Source organism: Canis aureus, chromosome 32 (assembly GCF_053574225.1).
Source record: "Canis aureus isolate CA01 chromosome 32, VMU_Caureus_v.1.0, whole genome shotgun sequence".
Classification (NCBI taxonomy): Eukaryota; Metazoa; Chordata; class Mammalia; order Carnivora; family Canidae; genus Canis; species Canis aureus.
In genome coordinates, this window is record NC_135642.1 from 40,927,793 (window position 1) to 40,950,376 (window position 22,584).

The 22,584-nt window shown below is 44.3% G+C and overlaps 1 protein-coding gene across 2 annotated transcripts in view; it reads right to left on the reverse strand.

Moving 5' to 3' along the window:
• The window catches only part of ADPGK (ADP dependent glucokinase), a 32,556-nt gene extending 12,758 nt beyond the window's left edge, over positions 1-19,798 (reverse strand). For both annotated transcript variants that reach the window (XM_077881790.1, XM_077881788.1), the window contains exons 1-3: positions 19,524-19,798; positions 11,391-11,616; positions 7,776-7,838 (exon numbers count right to left, since the gene is read on the reverse strand). In XM_077881790.1, coding sequence (XP_077737916.1) covers positions 7,776-7,838; positions 11,391-11,616; positions 19,524-19,750 — 516 coding nt within the window. In that variant the 5' untranslated portion in view covers positions 19,751-19,798. The remainder of the gene's footprint in view (positions 1-7,775; positions 7,839-11,390; positions 11,617-19,523) is intronic.
• Between the last annotated feature and the right edge of the window lie 2,786 nt (positions 19,799-22,584).

Here is a 22,584-nt window from a genome sequence, read left to right on the forward strand (position 1 = left end):
TAAAAACAGATATGTTTTTAGATCAATGGAAGAGAACAGAAAACCCAGAAATGGACCCACAATGTACGGTCAATTAATCTTCGACATAGCAGGAAAGAATACCCAATGGGAAAAAGACAGACTCTTCATGTTGGGTAAACTGGACAGCAACATGCAAAAGAATGAAACTGGACTACTCTCTTACACCATACACAAAAATAAATTCAAGTGGATGAAAGGCTTAATTGTGACGCCTGAAATCATAAAAATCCTAGAGGAGAACAAAGGCAGCAACCTCTGACATTGGCGTAGCAACTTCTTAGATATGTCTCCTGAGGCAAGGGAAACAAAAGCAGAAATGAACTATGGAGACTTCATCAAAATAAAAAGCTTCTACAGTGAAGGAAATAATCAACAGAGCTAAAATGCAACCTATAGAATGGGAGAAGATATTTACAAATGACATATCTGATAAAGTGTTAGTATCCAAAATCTATAAAGAACTCAAACTCAACACACAAAAAACAAATAATATGGTTCAGAAATGGGCAGAAGACATGAATATTTTCCAAAGAAGACATCCAGATAATTAACAGACATGGGCAGCCGGGTGGCTCAGTGGTTTAGCGCCGCCTTCAGCCCGGGGTGTGATCCTGGAGACCCGGGATCCAGTCCTGCATCGGGCTCCCTGCACGGAGCCTGCCCCTCCCCCTGCCTGTGTCTCTGCCTCTGTCTCCATGTCTCCCATAAATAAATAAATAAAATCTTAAGGGCAGCCTGGGTGGCTCAGTGGTTTAGCGCTGCCTTTAGCCCAGGGCCGGATCCTAGAGACCGGGGATTGAGTCCCACGTCGGGCTCCTTGCATGGAGCCTGCTTCTCCCTCTGCCTGCGTCTCTGCCTCTCTCTCTGTGTCTCTCATGAATAAAATAAATAAATAAATAAATAAATAAATAAATCTTAAAAAAAAAATTAACAGACATATGAAAAGATGTTCAATAGCATTCATCAGGGAAATACAACTTAAAACTACAATGAGCTATTACCTCACAACTGTCAGGATGGCTAGAATGAACAATGCCAGGATGCAAGAGAGAAGGGAATTCTCTTACACTGTTGGTGGGAATGCAAACTGATACAGCCACTCTGGAAAACAGTATGGAGGTTCTTCACAACGTTAAAAATAGAAGTACCCTATGACCAAACAATTGCCCTACTAGGAATTTACCCAAAGGATACAAAAATACTGATTTAAAGAGACACATGCACCCTGTTTATAGCAGCATTATCAACAATATTTAAATTATGGAAAGAGCCCAAATGTCCATCGGCTGGTAAATGGACAAAGAAGTCGTGGGGGTTGTATGTATCTATACACACAATGGAATATTACTCATCCATAAAAAAAAAATGAAATCTTGCCGTTTGCAACAATGTGAACGAAGCTAGAGTATATTATACTAAGTGAAATATGTCAGAGAAAGACAAATACCATATGATTTCACTCATATGTGGAATTTAAGAAATGAAACAGATGAACATAGGGGTAAAAAAAGAGAGAGGTAAATCATAAAACAGACTCTTAACTATAGAGAACAAACAGGTTTGCTTGGAGGGAGGTGAGCAGGGGGATGGACTAAATGGGGGATGGGTATTAGGAAGACACTTCTGAGGATTTTGTATGTAAATTTTGTTTTTGTTTTATTTATTCATGAGAGACACAGAGAGAAAGAGAGAGAGAGAGAGATGCAGAGACACTGGCAGAGGGAGAAACAGGCTCCATGCAGGGAACCCAACATGGGACTCGATCCTAGGTCTCCAGGATCACGCCCTGGGCCAAAGCAGGCACTAAACCGCTGAGCCACTCGGGCTGCCTGTTAATTTTGTATGTAAGTGACAAACTCACAGAATTCTACTACTGAAACTAATATTACACCATATGTTAACTAACCGGAATTGAAAAAGAAAACAGCTAAGAATGATGGATAAAACAAGATTAAAAAAGAAAACAATAAAATTTCAAATGCGCATGTTCTGGCAAGATAGTTAGAAATCCTGACTCTGGAAAATAAGGCAAGAATCTAGACATTAGAAAAAAGAATCGTTCACCACAACCAAGTGGGATTTATTCCAGAGATGCAAGAATGGTTTAATTTCTGCAACCAATCAGAAGACAAAATTAATATAAAAACTTTCAACAAAGTGGGTACATTGGAAACATAACTCACCATAATAAAGGCCATCATATATGACAAACCCACAGCTATCATACTCAATGGATCAGGAACAAAACAAGGATGCATCTCTTGCAACTTTTATTCTAGTACTGGAAGCCCTAGCCATAGCAATCAGAGAATAAAAAGAAATAAAAGGCATGCAGACTGTAAAGGAAGAAGTAACACAGTCACTATTTGCAGATGACATAATACTACATATAGAAAACCCCAAAGACTCCACCAAATAACTGTGGGATCTAATAAATGAATTCAGTAAAGTGGCAGTACACAAATACACAAAAATCTGTTGCATTTTTAAACAGTAACTTGCAGAAAAATTAAGGAAAAAAAAATCATACTTATAATTGACTCTAAAAGAATAAAATGTCTAGGAATCAATTTAACCAAGGAGGTGAAGAACCTATACTCTGAAAACTATAAGATATTGATGAAAGAAACCAAAGAAGACATGAATAAATGCAAAGATTAATATCATTAAAATGCCCATACTACCCAAAGCAATCTACAGATTCAATTCAATCCCTATTTGCTATACCAATAACATGTTTTCACAGAACTTGAACAAATAATACTAAAATTTATATAGAACCAGAAAAGACCCGAATAGCTAAAAGCTGGAAAATCACACTCCCAGATTTCAGGCTATACTACACAATACTATAATAATCAAAACAGTATGGTACTGGCATAAAAGAGATCAATGGAACAAAATAGAGAGCCCAGAAATAAACCCACGATTACATGGTCAATTAATATATGACAAAGGAAGCAAGAATATAATACAATGGGGAGAAAACAGTTTCTTCAACAAATTAGTTGGGAAAACTGGACATTTACATGCAAAAGAATGGAACCGGGCCACTTTCTTACATCATATACAAAAGTAAACTCAAAATGGATGCTCAATATCACTAATCATCAGGGAAATGCAACACAAGTCAAAACCATAATGAGAGATCACCTCATACCTTTCAGAATAGCCAGTATCAAAAAGAAATATCAAGTATTGACAAGCATATAAAGAGACTGATGTACACCACTGACAGGAATGTAAATTAGTACAGCCACTGTGGAAAACAGTACAGTACAGTTCCTCAAAAAGTTAAAAATAGAAATACCATATGATCCAGCATATCTACTTCTGGGTATTTACCCAAAGAAAATGAAACCACTAATTCTAAAAGATATATTTATGGGGTGCCTGGGTGGCTCAGTTGGTTAAGCATCCAACTCTTGATTTTAGCTCAGGTCTTTTTTTTTTTTTAAGGTTTTATTTATTTATTTATTTATGAGAGAGACAGAGAGAAGGAGACAAACAGGCAGAGGGAGAAGCGGGCTCCATGCAGGGAGCCCGATGTGGGACTCGATCCCAGGACTCCAGAATCACACCCTGGGCCAAAGGCAGGTGTTCAACCGCTGAGCCACTTAGGTGTCCCTTAGCTCAGGTCCTGATCTCAGGGACATGAGTTCAAGCCTGGAGTTGGGCTCCATGCTGGTCATGAAGTCTACTTAAAAAAAAAAAAGAAAAAAAAAAGGTTTATGTACCCCTATGTTCACTGCAGCATTATTTACAATAGCCAAAAGATATGGAAGCAACCTAATAACCATTGATAGATGAATGGTTAAAGATTTGGGACGGACACACACCCACCCACCCACCCCCCCCCACACACACACGATAAAATACTACTCAGTCATAAAAAAGAATGATACCTTGCCATTTGCAACAACATGGATGGACCTACAGGACATTATGCTAGTGAACAAGTCAGAGGAACAAATACCACATGATTTTACTCCTATGTGGAAACTAAAAAAGCAAAACATATGAACAAACAAAAGTCCTAAATACAGAGAACAAACTCATGGGTGCCAGAAGGAAGGGTGTAGGGGATAGGTAAAATTGGTAAAGGGGATCAAAGGGTACAAACTTCCAGTTGAAAATAAGTCACAGGGATTGAAAACATAGGAAATATAGTAGAAAATATTATAATATCTTTGTATAGTGCCAGATGATTATACTTATCACGGCAATCATTCTGTAATGTATGTAAATGTCTAATCACCACCTTGTATGTCTGAAAGCAATATTGTTTGTCAACTGTCCTTCAATTAAAGAAAGAAAACCAAGATGAACTTCCCAGGAACAAAACAACCCAAATTACAAATATCAATAGTGAGCGAGTTAACATCACTACAGAGTCTACCGATCTTAAAAAGGATAAGAAAATATTACAATTAATTTTATGCCAATAAATTCAACAATTAGATGAAATGGACAAATTCCTTGAAAGATGAAACTATTAGAGCCTACTCAAAAAATACAAAATCTGAATTTCTCCAGATCTATTAAAGAAATCAAATTTGTTGTTAAAAACCTTCCCACATCAAAAACTACAGGCCTAGAGGGTTTCACTGGTGAATTCTACAAACATTTAAGAAAGGTATCATACCAATTCTACATAAACTCTTTTTAGAAAATACTGACACATTTCCCAACTCATTCTGTAAGGTATTACCCTGATACCAAAGCCAGGCAGATATACAAGAAAAATACAAACCAGCATCCCCCATGGAAACTATGCAAATTTTTAAAGCAAAATTTTAGTAAACTGAATCCACCAATATATAAAAAGGAAAATACATCAAAACCAAGTGTGGTTTATCCTAAGGATACAAGGTTAGTTTAACATTTGAAAACCAATGTAATTACAACATATCAAACTAAAAAGTGAAAACTCTTCATTTGACCAAACCCAACATCTACTCCTAATCTTGGCTAAATAACATAAAAACATTTTTTTATAGGCACTCTTTCCCCCTGAAATCTAGTTTCTAGTCCACTAAATCTGCCTTTGCTATATTCACCAGGGTCGACTTCTGAGATGCAATATAGCATGGCCATTAAAAGTGTGGACTCTGAGCTCTACTCCTTACTAGGTATATGACCTTGAACAGTTCTAACTTCTCTCGTGCCTCATTTTTCCTATCTACAAAATGAGGATAATAATAGACTTCTCTTATAGGGCATTATAAGATTAAATACATTAACATATGCAAACCACTAAAAACAGTGCCTGACGTATAGTAAGAGCTATGTAAGTGTTAACTATTATTTTTATTATAATTGGAAAATATCTAGTCCTTAATCTCTGATTGTTCTCAGATAATCACTCTGTCCATGTAGAGAAGCATTTTAGCAGATTAAACTAATAGAGCAGTATGGGGTGGCGAGGCCATGGCACAGCCGAAGTTTGAATCCTGGCTCAATCATTTCCTGGCTATGTGTCCTGGGGCACACTACTTAACCTCTCTGGACCTCTTTACTCATGTTTAAAAGGGTGATAATAGGGGCAGCCCCGGTGGCGTAGTGGTTTAGCGCCGCCTGCAGCCCAAGGCATGATTCTGGAGACCTGGGATTGAGCCCTACATTGGGCTCTCTGTGTGGTGCCTGCTTCTCCCTCTGCCTGTGTCTCTGCCTCTCTCTCTCTCTCTGTCTCTATGAATAAATAAATAAAATCTTTAAAATAAAAAAATAAAATAAAATAAAATAAAATAAAATAAAATAAAAAAGTAAAAGGGTGATAATACCTTACTTACTTCAGATTGTTGAAAGGATTGTGTAGATATCCCTTTTCTTTCCTCAAATTCCTACAAAGGCCAGACTTATTTTACCAGGATGCCTTCCAATTGAACTGGCTATAGGCCCAGCCTTTCAAGAAACCAACAGCAAATGCTGGCCTCTGAAGAGGTCAGTATTGAAAGGTAAATCTTATATTCACCTAGGACTTCTAGGGTGTTGTCCTCTCAGAGGCCAGAATTACCTCTCAGGGTCATGAGAATGGCCTTTTGGGGACCAGGATTCTGATGGCAAGAGCCTGGGCTCCAATGAGCTTCAAACTGATCTTCTTTTCTATCCATTAACCACTGGTATTTCTGAAAGTCAGCCCTGAATTTCTAATCTCTACTTGGGAGTTAATTACCACCTATAAAGACAGTGGCTGCAAAAAAAAAAAAAAAAAAATCTCTATTTTCCACCCTAATATCTCATGAAAACTTTAATTCTTATTAAAATGCCAACATTCATACTTTAATATACTTTCTACACCTATGCACATCCATCTCTTGGATGTAGTGTGGCTCCTTATGTGTTTTTTCCCTTAAACAGCTGATTATCTGTATTTCAGGGTATCTGTAGGGTTTTGATTCTGTGTCCCCGACCCGTATTTTTATTTTCAGGCTGGTTCCCTCAAACCTGAGGACCATTCATGGTTTCCCCCATCTGTTACCAGTAGCCACATCTATTCTGCAGTTCTCAAGTTTGTTTACTCTGGAATCATCTTTGTCAAGCCTATCTTCTTTGTCCTCACATACGGTCTAGCACCAAGTGATTTCAATTTATTTATTTATTTAGTTATTCTTTATTATTATTATTTATTTATTTATTTTGAGAGAGAGAGAGACAGCAAGAGGAGACTGCACACACACAGGAGGGAAGGGGGAGAGGGGGAGAGAGAATCTAAGCAGGCTCCACACCCAGCATGGAGCCCAACGTGGGGCTCAATCCCATAACCCTGAGATCATGATCTAAGTGGAAACTGAGTCAAAACGTTCAACCGACTGAGCCACCTAATAACACCTGAAGTGAATACATTTTTAGTAGGCTTTAGATACATGTTTCTCCCCTTCTGGCTGCTCTAATCCAAACCTTAATCATTTTACAGTTGGACTCCTTGCTGGCCTCCTCCCCTCAGACCTACTTAACTCATAGCAGAGGACCTTCTTAGTCACATGTCATTTTGAACATAGCAGTCATTTTCAATTCTGTTTAAACCAAATGATTTAAGACTTGAAGACACCGCTCTACTGACCTCTATCTAGAGGCCTTCATTTCCAACACTCTGGATTCAGGCTCATCAACACAGCCAAGTATGTTTTTTCCCATCACTGTGTGTTCCCCAGTCCTGGATACTGATTCCAGAGCCCAAAGCCTCTTAACCATCACGTGATAAAGTATTTAAGAATGTGGGCACTAGGGGATCCCTGGGTGGCGCAGCGGTTTGGCGCCTGCCTTTGGCCCAGGGCGCGATCCTGGAGACCCGGGATCGCATCCCACATCAGGCTCCCGGTGCATGGAGCCTGCTTCTCCCTCTGCCTGTGTCTCTGCCTCTCTCTCTCTCTCTGTGACTATCATAAATAAATAAAAATTAAAAAAAAAAAAAAGAATGTGGGCACTAGAGTCATAGGTTAGAATAGTTCCATTTCTGATTAGTTGTGACCCTCTATGATTCAAGCTCCACGTGGAGTACCAACCACAGCACCAACTAGCCTCAGCTGTTGCTAGAACTGAGATTATCTATGTAAAGCACCGTCCAGCACACAGTAAGCACTAAAGAAGCATTAGCTATTATTCCGGTCTCACTATTACTATACTGGCTCCTAACAAGAGACCTAAGGTCTGGAACATACTAGGTGGTCCATAAGATGAATATTCATTCTTGCTCCTGAAATTATTGAAACACTAGTGAAAGATACAGGTTTTAATTTGGGAATTTGACCTACCTTTAACTCTGAGTTGGCTGCAAATTTCTGTCCAATTAAAGCTGCATTTCCTCCTACATAGTGCTGTAAGATAGTTCAAGGTTATTAGACAGTACTTCAGCAAACCATGTTACCCAAGCTTAGCAATTTCTTAGTTTATTGAATTTATAGTCTTTTTTTTCCAAAAAAAATTGGTGGCTGGTTTACAACAATGACACATAGATGAGGTTAATAACATCGTTAACCTCCTAGGTTAACAATGAATTATAAGCAGAGGTGAAAAAAAACAAATACACGAACCATGAAAATTAGTCTAACAGTCTTAACTATAGATCAAACCTGGCCTTGAGCTTCCAGGAAGCCAGGACAGATAAAGGAAACATGAAAAACATGGGCAGATCTTATCTTCTATGCCACAGTCCTACTAAAATGAGTGTATGACTGCGTCACTGTCCTCCTAAAAATCATTCAATCGATACCACAATGAACTAAAATCCAACTCAAAAGTGAGGCACATAGGCCTTTCCTTATCTCCCCTCCCTTCTACCCTCCTCTCCTGTGCTTCCCTCCCACACCATGCTGGCAGCTCTCTGAGCCTGCCTTTCTCTTTGTGCTTTTAGCACATGCTATTCCTCTGCTCAGGATGCCTGTCTTTTCTCATGCACTGGAAAATCCCCAATTACTTCTCAAGAATCAGTTGCACTCACCTCTTCTGCCAGGCTTGCTGTCCCCTTACCTCACTGCCACCTCAGCCTCTACAGCGCCCCTCCCAGACAGGAATACAGATCCCTTGCTACCCCTATACCAAACCTCCGCTAGAGTCCTACCCACTTGGGCTACTGTCATCAGGGTGCAAGACTAGCTCCCTCAGGACAGGACCGGCTGTCTTCTTGTAGTAAATGCTCAGTTTAAATCTAGCAATGTTTGTTGCTAGATTTCGAGAAAAAGGTGTTAGAAAACATAAAGGGTTTCCTGGGAGCAAGTCTAAGGGTAAAGGGCCCTAAAATAGAATAATAGTTCCTAAATACCACCTCTCTCAGCTACAGACCTGGTCCTTGAGAGAGAGATGACTCAAGACTGGTATTCCATGTTGCTGACTAAGGATGGATCCATGTGCTCTGGACACCTGACAAGCAGGAGATAAGGCTGATGCTCTATTGTGAAAACTGAGAGGCCTAATCAAGACTCCTACCCGGATGGGATGCCAGCACCTCACCTTCCAGTCCTTGGCAGTATGGAGAGGCACAGACTAAACAATTCAGTTCTAGATTCTAGACCTTGCTTTCATCCTAAGCTTTGTGTTCACCAAAGTCCAGGTTCAGGTAAACAGTTACAGCTTTCTATAGGTAAATTTAAAGCTTTCTGTGATATATAGGCTAAAATTTGGTCTTTTCATGTTAGCATGAATTTTTTATTTGCCCATGATGGCCAGAAGAATTTACTAAAAATCTTGGGGGAAAATATTAAGATTCTATGAAGTGGATTTAAAATTTTTCATGTAATAGTTTTTTTTTTAAGATTTTATTTATTTATTCATGAGAGACACAGGGAGAGAGAGAGAGAGAAACAGAGTCACAGGTAAAGGGAGAAGCAGGCTCCATGCAGGGAGCCCCATGTGGGACTCGATCCCGGGACCCCAGGATCACACCTGGGTTGGAGGCCGCGCTAAACCATTGAGCCACCCAGGCTACCCTCATGTAATAGTTCTTAATGACTGTTTTATGAATCTGCTTATGGTTTAAGGGAGTTTGAAAAAACACCAAGTGAAGTGTCACCCTGGAGGAAGGTAAGGAAGTACATTTTAGGACTCATAATTTTAAGAAAGAACTTGGACAATCAAAAAAGCTGGGTGAAGTTTTTATACAAAAAAAAAAAACTTTTTTTTTTTTTTGCATTATGAAACAAAAGCCAGGATCAAGGCAGAAAAGAATAGAAACTGAATTAGTGGTTCAAATACTATGACCATAAAGACTTTTTGCAGCAACTAGTCATCATGTTAGAACTACCCAGATTCTTTCATAAGAGATCAGAATCTCAGTGAGCTCAGCTATAAAAATGATTGCAGCTGACATCTTAAAAGCTTGTTGTCTGCTTTACAAACTCAGCTGGGTAACGCCCGTGCCTACTTCTAATGTTCAAATGGGAAGCTTCAAAAGAAAAAAGAACTTTAAAACCTTAAATGTTCTCAAAATAAAAGTGGTCATAAAGGATGGCCTGTGAAAGGTACCAATTAAAAATAGCATTAAAAGAACTCCCTGAGTGGAATGCCTGGGTGGCTCAATGGTTGAGCACCTGCCTTCGGCCCAGGGTGTGATCCTGGAGTCCCAGGACTTGCATCCGGCTTCCCGTGGGGAACCTGCTTCTCCCTCTGCCTATGTCTCTGCCTCTTTCTCTAAGCCTCGAATGAATGAATGAATGAATGAATGAATGAATGAATAAAACCAAAAAAACCCAGGAACTCTCTAGCAAGAATCACATCCAGACTGAGAAGACTAGCCAAAGCAGGATTTAGGTGAGTAAAAAGAACTGAGGGGTAGAGGGACGCTGAAATAAACAATCAAATTCCAGCCGCAAGAGGCATGAGGGCATGCGTAGCAGTAGGTATGCTAGGGTGAGAGCCTGGGTCTGCAGGCCCAGCTCTGCCTCTTGCTTTGTGAACCTCAAGAAAGTATCTGGACCACATGGACCCCAAGGCTTTATGATCATCATGTGAGCCTGGGGACCCCTAAGTTCTGTCCATCTCTGACAGGTTCCACCCTGTAGGCGAGGAGTTCTCAAAACAGGGTTATCAGAACAAGAGCATCAAGGAAACTTCCCAGAAGGGAAGTGAATTCCTGGGTCCCAGCCTGCACCTACCGAATCAGAAACTCTAAGAGCAGTTGTTTCAATAACCTCTCCAAGTGATTCTGTGTTTCAGGTCTGAGAACCACTGATCTAGACCAGTGCTTCTCAACCAATGCGATTTTGCTTCCCTAAACTCTCCCCAACCCTGGAAACAGGTGACCATGTCTGGAGACATTTTTAACTATTTCAACTAGGGGAGGATGGGAGTGCTACTGCCTGTCATCCAGTGGGTAGATGCCAGAGATGCTGCTGAACATCTTACAACGTGCAGGAGGACAGTCCCTACAACAAAGAATTCTCCAACCCAATGCATCAGTAACACTGAGGTAAGGAACCTGGCTCTGGATCACTCAAGCAGAGGTGAGGATCCAGGCCTCCCTTGTCCATGCCAAAGTTACAACCAGTGCTGTGTGTCTGGCTTTTTTCTCTTGCTCAGGAAGGACTCCGCCATATTATGATTATACCATATTATTAGCCACAAGCAATATCCAAATAGGAGGAGGCATCTTTACCTTAAGCTTGGGTAATATGAAGAAAGAGCAATTTAATGGATAAACCAAAATTTCAGTCACTATACTTCATCAATGTTGGCTGAACTGAACTGACTAGAAACAGCAGAGTTAATGGAAGTTCAGATACACAGCTTTACAGAAAGGGAAACCAGAAAGAGAATTCCCAACAACCACCCTCCAGAAAGACTGGAGGAAAAGTTGTTTGGTTGCTTCTAGGACCCTTACAAAATGCTATCTTTCCCCACCTTATCTTAATTCACTGCTGGCGAACCAAACAGACCTGGGCTCCTGGGAGCTCGGATGCCATCTGGGCAATGTCCTGGAAAGCTTCCTTATCGCTGAAGAAGCGCTCGGCTGCAGCTCCCTTCCCCATGAAGTGAACGAAAGCTTCCTCCAGATCAGTCCGCGAATGCAGAATGCTGTGATCCTTCCCATTCCCAGGATTCAGGCCAAGCGCCTGCAAGAGCTTCACCCCTGAGAGCACTACATCCACACAGGCATTGACTCTGGAAAGAAGAAGCAAAGAGACAGTGTGAAAGAAAAAAGGAGAGGCACAAGGGCAGGTACTTTGCATCAACAACACAGAAATGTTTCCAGGAACTGTATTCAAACAGAAAAACCAACGAAGCGGATTTGAAACCTCAACTGGGAAATAAACAGCATGTGGCAGAAAGAAGATTCCTTTATCTGGACAAATGTCTTATTAGAATCAGAACACAGGAATCTTTCCAAAAGGATGGCAAACTTTTACACTAGTTGAAAAGATAGGTGCTCAGCATTTTGGAACAAAGCTATCTCAATAACACAAATACAGCATTTCTGAGAAAATGTTGGCAGAGCCAAACTGTCTGGATTCATACTGGGTTTGTGACTTGAGCAAGTCACTTTAACTTCCGGGTCTCAATGTCCTCACTTACAAAATGCTGTTACATAGGTGTCTAATCCAAAGCTGTTTTGAAAATTAAGTTAATATATGTTTAGGAACACTGCTTGGTGGAAAGCAAGCAAAACAGAAGTTTTGGTCAAAAGCCAAGTATCAGATACCTTTCCTTAGGATGGTGGTAAGATACACTAAATACCTAATATCTAAATACTCCCAGCTGAAACTCTTCAAGAGTTGTGGTGCCTTAAAACTGAGGCACACCTACAGTCTTACAACAATTCATCACTTGGCAGGTGTTCACTGGGTGAATCCATGACCTTTAAAAGTTTTGTAAGAAGCCAATGCTGCATTATCTGGATGGCTCCAAGGAACCAAATAATAAAGCACTATGGTTGTCTGGCATGGCTTCTCTATGGTCTGCACAGAAAAGTTCTGGCTTATATTTGTAATGTTACTTTGCTAAATAAAAATCATCCCTTACAAGAGAACGGTTAAATGATTTGGGTAGCTAGAAGAGGACTTCCTGCCCCCACCTCACACTCCCTTTTATTTCTGCCTCTATCTCCTGGGGATGTCATTCTTGCCAATGGGGCTAGATGACCACACAGGTAGCTCGAAGCCTCTGAGACAAGGCTCACAGCAGGCTAAAAAAAAATAGTTCCAGGTGATAAGGATGGCTGGGCTTCCAGGGTAATTTGGAGCAGTTGTAAAAGTAGACAGTATACTCATCAATAGAGAAGGCCCAAAGGACTGGATACTAGTGTCGAATATAGCTACAATGTTTCCCTTCTAATGTCTTAAAAAGAAAAAAACCCTCTTGATCTGGAAATTAACACATTAATTCATTAATGGTGGTAAACTCTAAGAGGAAGGAGACTGAGTAAAGGAGAGAAATTTTATTTTTCACTAGATATATTTCTGATTTTTATAGGCATATATTACTTTTGTCATAAAAAACAATTTTTAAGAGGTTCGAACAGAGGCTAGTCATCACTGATCTCACTCAAGCAAAGTTTATGAGGGCAAGGAAGAGACCCATCTCTCCTAATGACACATGCTGACTGCACCCCCATCATAAGGATTCTATAATTTTTCCTCTATGGATCCCATGCTTTTAAAAAGATTTTTACCTACCAAACAGCATTTAAATACTCAAATTTTCTTATTCTTTTAAAACAAAGATACATACATACTCTGGCCAACTGGAAAAGTATAACCTAAGAGTTACTATGGTTTTCTGTGAATAAAACACATTCACGTGACAGGTGCTTAATATTTAAAACATATTCCTTTCACAGCCCTACATAAACCAAGTACACCTTATAAAACTGGTCTCAATTCCACCACATACAGGGCGTTCTTTATTTCTACTGGATGCAACATTAGATGTCCAAAGGGTAGACTTTTTTTTTTTTTTTTTTTAATTTCTAGAGAGACACACACACACAGAGAGGCAGAGACACAGGCAGAGGGAGAAGCAGGCATCATACAGAGAGCCTGACGTGGGACTCGATCCAGGGTCTCCAGGATCACGCCCTGGGCCGCAGGCGGCGCCAAACCGCTGCGCCACGGGGGCTGCCCCAAAGGGTAGACTCTTAATAGAAATACTCTCCCTGGGTTCTCAGAAAGAAGTAGATTCCCTAGTTTCAGACATGTGCAAGGTTGGACAGTGAGTGATACTATTTCCACCAAACAGCCCTATCTGGAAAATGTCTCCTAGTGGATTTGGGTCCTGATTCTGGAGAGCAAAAGTTCAGACGCTGAGGGAGGGATTCCCACATTTGCAAACAGTGGCTTGCACAAACACATCACCTTCATCTCCAGTGATACACTGAGACCCTGAACAGGGTCTGATTCTTTAAAGATGAGAATGGAGAAGTTTGCAAAAGTTACAAAAAAAAAAAAAAAGGAGCAAAACCAAAAGCAGCAATGTTCAGCATATGTCGTAACACAACATAAAGCCCAACAGAACTAATTTTGAGTAAAAAATGTAACTACAATAGGAATATTTTCCACCCTTCCTTCATCACATCATGAAAAAGACTTACAAAGGAAAAAAATGTATTCAGTTGCTTTCAATAATAAAGATAATTGAACCTCTATGTGCCAGACACCAAACTAAGTACTTCTCCATGTGTTTTCTAGTTATACTTTAACCAGAGCAAGAAACTTCCTCTGCACTTACCTCAATTCAACAGCATCCAGAAATGTAAACAAGCACATTACCTACGGTGCTTTATTATCCAGGGAATTAAAAGGGAGGGAGCAAAAGAACCAGAAGACAAAATTATGCTCATTTGACTTTAGGCAGAATTTCAGAGTTGAGTAAGAAATGTATAAAGGACTATAATGTGAGTTTGGAGAAAAATAGAGACACAGATGAAATAACTGGAAAACAAAGCAAGGCAACAGATGCTGAATGTCCAAATAAGAGGAAGGGCTAGAAGGGCAGGGGAGTCTGGGCTTCCAGGTCTACTGCCAGAGGCTCTTGGGGGTGGGGGAAGGAGGCACAGTTCCCCTTCTAGACTCCAAGTTGTTGTTTTTTTTTAAAGATTTATTTATTTATTCATGAGAAGGGGGGGGGCAGACACAGGCAGAGGGAGAAGTGGGCTCCATGCAGAGAGCCTGATGTGGGACTTGATCCTGGGTCTCCAGGATCACGCCCTAGGCTGAAGCAGGCACCAAACTGCTGAGCCACATAGGCATCCCATCTTTTTTTTTTTTTTTTTTTTTTTTTAAGATTTTATTTATTTATTTGAGAGACAGGCTCCCCACTGAGCAGGGAGCCTGATTCGGGGCTCAATCCCAAAACCCCAGGATTCTGACCTGAGCTGATGGCAGACACTTAACTGACTGAGCCACCCATGTGCTCCCTAGACTGCAAGTTCTTTAAAGGCAAGGATGGTGGTTCTCATCACCTCACTTCTGTTTCATTACCTGTAAAATGTTTCCTTAGGTTCTTCCTAGCTTTAACACTATACCTGAGATACTACAACAGGTAATCATCATCACCATAAGATGCAGAACTGCAGAGAAGAGAAATCAAGACGGGTAGGGGCAGTGGTCTCTGGACTGAGCTCCGGATGCTGCTCTGGACAGAGAAAGAAGGCTGGTATATGAAGCACTGCATGTAAAGCAGGCACTTTCAGACAGACCACACCAATTTGTAAAACGTGGTAAGATAGAGAAGTGGTCACAATGCTTAGAGCTGAGAAAAGTTGAGGTTGAAGGCTGACTACCATGGCAGAGGCCACAGCTATTGGAGCCTAAAATCAAACCCAGATTTATCTGATACTGAAGCCCTCACTGGGAGCATGTACAAGCAAAGATGCAGATGAAGGGATTAACTCTGTATGGATACAATAAGAATGTTGATCTAGTTAGAATGGAGAGTTGAACAGAGGAATAGAGTGAAATAGGTGTCAAACGTCAGGGTGAAGCCAGGAATGAACACTAGGTTTATCATTTACCCAACGAGTCTTTGGCACCAGAGTCCAATTTTGAGGCCGGGGAGGTGGTACGTTTTAGAAAGATGTGGTAGTGGGCTTGCATCCTTTATTCCTCTGGGTCCTTTCCACCAGCTCCTACGCTGGTGCCTCCCAGAATTCCACCCTTGCCATTTACCTCCCTTTCTTGTTCTCTCTCGGGATAATCCCATAGAGTCTCTGACCTCAACTTAACTACTGGCATCTTCACAGCCTGCAAGACTGCTCCTCAATATGCTCCTAAGCTTCGGCCTGTCAGCTGATGGCTCAGCTTCATTTGAAATCCCATAAGCAAGTGCACTGCCCCTTCTCTGAAATCCAACCTGTTATCTTCCAACACAAACTTGTTCCTTTTTCTCAATGTCTCTTATGGCAACAATGTGGCATGAACATGGAGACAGGAACAGGCTTACCTTGTGCCTCTGGTATTTGACAGCTGGGCAATTTTGGGCCAATCAATATTTCTAAGCTCTGGTGTGCTTATCTGTAAAAACTGGATGACAATATCTGTATCTACCTACTTAAGGTTGTTAGCTGTTACTCGATGTTAAAAAACTTGCCATTTTGGACTGCCTTTCTTTTTTTTTTTTTTTTAATTTTTATTTATTTATGATAGTCACACAGAGAGAGAGAGGCAGAGACACAGGCAGAGGGAGAAGCAGGCTCCATGCACCGGGAGCCTGACGTGGGATTCGATCCTGGGTCTTCAGGATCGTGCCCTGGGCCAAAGGCAGGCGCCAAACCGCTGCGCCACCCAGGGATCCCTGGACTGCCTTTCTTTACCACATTCAACCTATTAGCAAATCTCACACTTGGCACTACTGCCAATGAAAAAAGGCTCTTTTCTCCCTTCGCCCAGATCCTAAAATGACCTCTTAACTAGGGTCAGGATCCCAAGACTTTCCTCCTTATGGACCACATTAAATTGTACACTGTGAGAGTGCAAATGAATATATGTGTGTGCGTGTTCTACCGAGAACTCAAACCACGACACCTCCTCCTCCAGATGAACTTCTGGTACAAGTACTGCAACTGCTCTCAACTACCCCTTTGCACAACCCCATCTTTAGGCTGAAAATCCCTTTGGGTAATGAAAAATGTTACCAATGTCTGTCTGGTACCCACACAAATGATGTGAAACCGTCAAACAGAACCACTACTCAAAACCCACCCTTTACATCCCCACTAGTTATTCTCAGAAAGATCTTAGCCTCATTTACCTACTTTCACTGCTTTCCCACCACCTGGTATAAAAGGTCCCTCTCTACCAGAAGTTCCTTGCCCTCAACTCAGGCTCAACTTGCTCTTTCTAAACTATGTACCTCACATTTGGTTCTCTCTGCCCAAGTGGACTTACTCCCCTACCCCTGGGTGGAGAAACCCCATTTTCTGTTTCTTCTCCCAGGACCTAAACCATGCAAATCATTATAGCAGAATATATTTTCCAGGATGGACTCAAGATATTCCATCCCACGTGTTCTCTTTACAGACAATCCTCCCATCAAGGTATGTCCTGAGTCCCATCTGCTTGAAACCATCTGCACCTGGGACAGCGGTGGAAGTGATGCTATGTGCTTTTAAGTTTAGGTCATAAAGGGCATTAAGGCTTCTGCCTGGTTGTAGGGACATTCTGTCTCCTTACCCTGCTGTGAGAAAGCTACATAGCTGTGGCGGACAACCACAATCAACGTTTAAGAGGATTCCAATCCCAGGCACAATCTGACTGAAACTGCGGGAGACCTCGAGTCAGAACTGCCTAGCAAAGCCTAACTGAGTCTCAGAATCATGAGAATACACCAAATAACCATGTTTTAAGCTACCAAGTTTTGGGGGGATTTGTAGATGTAGCAATAGTAAATGGAAAACCTCACCCTGGGAGGAATTAGCAATCCTGGGAGGAATTAGCAATCTTTTGGAACACAAGTCTACTTTTTTTTTTTTTACCACTAGTTCTGCAAAGCACTTTTCACAATTGTTGTAAACAGCACGGTGTGACCCTGTCCCCCCATCAATTCATATATTGAAGCCCTAACCACAAATGTGTGTTTTTGGAGACAGGGACTATTTAAGGAGACAACTAAGGTTAAGTGAAGCCATTATCCAAGAGGACTAATGTCCATATAATAAGAGGAAGAGACATCAGGGGTGTGCACCCAGAGAAAAGGCCATATGGTACACCTGCAAGGAAGGAAGAGGACTCCATGGAAACCAACCTTGCCAGCACCTCCCCTTGATCTGAGACTATCAGCCTCTAGAACTGTGAGAAAATTTACGTTAAGCCACCCAGTCTGTGGCACCCTGTCATGTCCGCCCCAACACTAATAGTGAATATATCTAGTTTCATCAATTGGGGTGGGGACCTTGTTTCACCCATTTCTGCATCCTCAGAACCTAGCACAGACCTGACACGTATTCCGTAGTCGCTGATAGGTGTGTAAAGCCAGGGGGAATGCTTCAGACACTGATAAGGAGGGGCGCCTGGGGGGCTCAGTCGGTTAAGCGTGTGACTCGATTTCAGCTTAGGTCATGATCCCAGAGTTTTGGGATGGAGCCCCATAGTGGGGTCGGCTGCCTGCCCCCCGCCCCATGCCCCTGTTCTTTCTCTCAAAATAAAGAAATCTTGAATGAAAGGAAGGAAGGAAGGAAGGAAGGAAGGAAGGAAGGAAGGAAGGAAGGAAGGAAGGAAGGAAAGAAAGAAAGAAAGAAAGAAAGAAAGAGAAAAGAAAGAAAGAAAGAAAGGAAGGAAGGAAGGAAGGAAGGAAGGAAGAAAAAAAGAGAAAGAAAGAAAGAAAGAAAGAAAGAAAGAAAGAAAGAAAGAAAGAAAGAAAGAAAGAAACCCTAATAAGGAAGTGAAAGGGCCTGAACTTGAAAAAAGAGGTAAAGGAGACACATCGGAAGAAACGATATGCTGATTAGGAGGAAGAAAAAAAAAAAAAGCACTATTGGGTCCCCGCCCAGCTCAGCACCTGGAGCATGCAACTCTTGATCTGGGGATCGGGTGTGAGCCTCACACTGGGTGTAGACATTACTTAAAGTATCTTAAAAAAAAAAAAAAAAAAAAAAAGGAAAAACAAAATTCCTGACATTTGCATGCTTTTTACATAAGACACCACGCAAGACTGCCGTTATCTCCCTTAATCTTCAGGGTAACTTGGCTCTTCCTTAGCCTTGCCCCAGCACTCACAAAAACTAGCAGAGTACTTCGCAGAAGGCCTGCCCCCCCCCCTTTTCTTTTTTTTTGGTACGGTGCTTCTGAGTTGATGGTTAAGTTATTTAAGTCGAAGCGAGACTGGGTTTAAAGTCGGTGCGAGGGTGACAATTACACTTCTGCAGAGGGATACAAAGAAGGGAGGCACTGGCGGTGCGGGGGTGGGGGGGGTGGGACCCTCAATATGCGGTGTCACTGAAGAGGCGGAGGAGGAAAGGGCTTTCAGGGAGAAGAGGGCATGTTTCACGCGCGGAGGGCTGGAGGGAGAGGCCAACGACGCCTAAGTCCCCAGGGAGCGCTGGGAGCGAGCGCGCTCGGCACAGTGGCGGTCCCCGAGCCACGGTGCTAAGCAAGGGGGCGGGAGGGAGATGAAGTCGGTGGCGCGCTCGAGAAGTTCAGAAGAGGGCGAGAGCCGGCAGAGCGGTGTAAGGAAGACCAAGCGTCTGACCGCAAAAGAGGCAGCTGCCCGAGGAGGAGCCGAGACAGGAATGGAGGCGGCTGGAGGGCGTCGGGCTGCGCGGGGTTCGCGGGAGGGTGTCAGGCGGGTCCCATCGAGAGGAGACGCGGCTGCGGAGAAGCCGGGCGGGAGGCGGCGGCGTCCGGGGAGTCCTCGCTGCAGTGACGGGCCGGGCCGGTCCCAGGCATCCGGCGCTTCCCGCCAAGGAGGCGGCGCGGACGCCAGCGCCGAGGGGCCTCCCCGGGGGGGCGCCCGGGAAGCCCCGTCTCCGCGCCGCTCTCCCTCCCCGTCCCCCAGCCGCCCGGGCTCCGCCGCGGCGGCCCTCGGAGCGCCCGCGCCTCCTGCAGAGACCGCGAGACGCAGGCCCCGCAGGCACTCACCCCACGGCCACGCGGCGCCAACGCCGGGCCGGCCGGACGATGAGCGCGTCCCAGGCGGCCGCCAAGCGGCCCTCAGGGGAGCCGGGTCCCGGGGGCGCGGGCGCCAGCTGCAGCGAGCTCCACAGCGAACGCAGCGCCGAGCCGGGCAGCTGCGGCTCCAGCAGGAGGACGCAGCCCACCGCCAGCGCCAGGAAGCCGGCGTACGCAGAGCCGCGCCACAGCGCCATGGGGACGGAGCAGCCGCGCCCGCGGGCCACTGCTTTCCCGGCCCGCGCCTCTTCCGTCTCGGCGTGCGCCGACGTCAGCACGCGCCACGTCACGCCGGCGCGCCGCGGCCCCCCGAGGGGCGGGGTCTGCGCGGCTCCCGGGGGCGGGGTCTGCGGGGCGCGCGTGCGCGCTCGGGGGGCGGGGCGGGGTTTCGGCAGAGGCCGGGGCGCGGCGCTGGGTCCCGGGCGGGCTCTCCGCCGTCCGCCGCGACGGTCCCCACCGGAGGGGCGAGGACACGCTCATCTTCCCAGTGCGACGAAGCGGAGCAGCCTCACGTTCCTGTCGGAGCCGGTCCGCGTCCCCTTGGGAGCAGCGCCTCCTCTTGATCCGCCGCTCGGCGTCTGCGGCCCCGCTTCGCCGCCCGCTGGCCGCTTCCTCTTTCTCCCCGGGGGAGCCCCCGGGGCACGCGGGCCGGGGCTTCTGCTCCTCCGAGGACAGCCGAGGCCTCCGGCCCCTCGAGACCTCTGCCCATCCTCCTGCAGGGTGACCGGATTCAGAGCCTTAGAATAGCCCTCTTGGGGGCGCTGCTCCCTTTGACAATAATCAGGGGGGAAATGCAGGAATGCACAGAATCTTGTGTCGCGGAGATTACGGATTTGGGTTAAGAAACGCGGGTTTCTCTTCCTTTGCGTGGGGAGCTCCAGCCCGCCCTCCTCGCTGTGCCCTTCTGTGCAGGAGCCGACGTGGAGAGCGGTGAAGCGAGGCCGGTCGCCAGCTCCTTCTCAGCGGCCACCCCGCACGGCCTGGTCTTCTTCCCTGGCCTGTTTCCTTGTGCATCTAGTCCTGCTGGCTCCTGACCTTGGCTTTGTGTCGGATTTTCCATTCTGCCCCTGACCTTTGGACTTGGCAGCGAAACCTTATTTCCCTAGCTTTAATCCTGGGTGATAGGGTTTATGCCCCTAGTCCAACAGCCTGCTCACCTCTCCATCCTGGCCGCCTGCCTTCCCCTAGGTCACCCCACCCAGCACACCTGATTATAGCCGCTCATTCAAAGGAGATATTCTTTTTTTTTTTTTTCCCAAAGATTTTATTTATTTTTTTATTAGAGTGAGTGATTAGGGAACACGAGTTGGGGAGAGGCAGAGGGAGAAGCAAACTCCTTGCTGAACAAGGAGCTTGCCTGGTGGGGGCGGGGGGGGGGGGGGGCTGGATCCTGATCCTGGGAGTCCAGGATCTTGATCTGAGCTGAGCCCCCCACCACCAAAGGAAATACTCACACAGGAGATTTGGGCTGCCAAGGAGCCAATGAGATTTGCAAGGAGCCATGAAACTGTCTTCTCTATGGAATTACCTGTCCCTTCTCCCTTCTCAGGTAGATATGTCAAATCAGTTCCTTAGAGAAACTGCCCCCTCTCATAACCCGCTGTGGGCCTGTTTCCCTACCATCCCAGGGACGACTAAACCAGCACCTAACTAAAAAGCGGGGAATCTGCTGTGCCAGAGAACACTTTTTTTTTTTTTAAGGATTTTATTTATTCATTCCCGAGAGACACAGAGAGAGAGGCAGAGACACAGGCAGAGGGAGAACCAGGCTCCCTGCGGGGAGCCCGATGTGGGACTCGATCCCGGGACTCCGGGATCACACCCTGAGCCAAAGGCAGACGCTCAACCACTGAGCCACCCAGACGTTCTGAGAACACTTTTCAGTTAGCAATAATTGTGACTTGGATAAACTATATTGGCTATGATATTGCCACTGTGCAAAGCTCAGAAAATACTTCCCTCTACTGAGAATTTGGACTAAGAGTCAGGAGTCTGTAGCTGGTCCTCCCTGCCCCCCAAGGTCACATAGGCTTGATGGTCAGATAGAGTTAAATACATTCCCAAGGTGAAGTTTTGGAGGAGCTCAGGAAGCTGAACTGTGGGACGACCACGATGCAGACAGGCCTAGAGAAACAGGGAAATACTCCACACCAGAGTGATGTGGAGAGAAAGCTGCCTGGGGCCTTCCCTTCTGGCTCCCAAGATAGCTGCTGAACTGCCAGCACTTTCTTTGAACCTAATTCTTCTGCTTCTTTCTAGGCTTGCCAGAACTACCCCCACCACTCTCTCAGTTTTATTAAGATATAATTGACATATCAATGGACATACCAGTTATAACACTGTATAGGTGTAAGGCACCCAACAAAATGATTTGATACGTGTATATATTGCACAATGATTGCCACAATAAATTTAGTTAACATCATTACATCACATAGTGACCATTTTTTTCTTATGATAAGAATATTTAAGATCGAGATGCTTGGGTGGCTCAGCAGTTGAGTGTCTGCCTTTGGCTCGGAGTGTGATCCCGGGGTCCTGGGATCGAGTCCCTCATCGGACTACCAGCAGGGAGCCTGTTTCTCCCTCTTCCTGTGTCTCTGCCTCTCTATCTCTCATGAATAAGTAAATAAAATATTTTTTTAAAAAAAGAATATTTAAGATCTACTCTTTCAGCAGCTTTAAAATATATGATACTAGGACTCTTCATGTAGCCACAGGGACAAAACAACAGCAGCGTAAACAAATGTATTTCTCATGTAAAAGTCCAAATGGGGTGCTGGTACTGCAGCAGCAAGCATGGGCCCCCATCTCTCCCATATCATCATTATCGAGGCTGCTCTGGGGTGCTTGCTGGTTAGTCACTCAGGGTAGGTTTGTGTTGAGTGGTGGCAGGGTGGAAAAAGAGCCCAGAGTCTGGACCTCAATCCCAACTGAGAACAGCAGGTGCCACAGGAAGAATAAGCTACGCTTGCCAATCGTGGCAGAAATCTGATGTGACTTCTGGTCACATACACAGTCACAGTTCCTT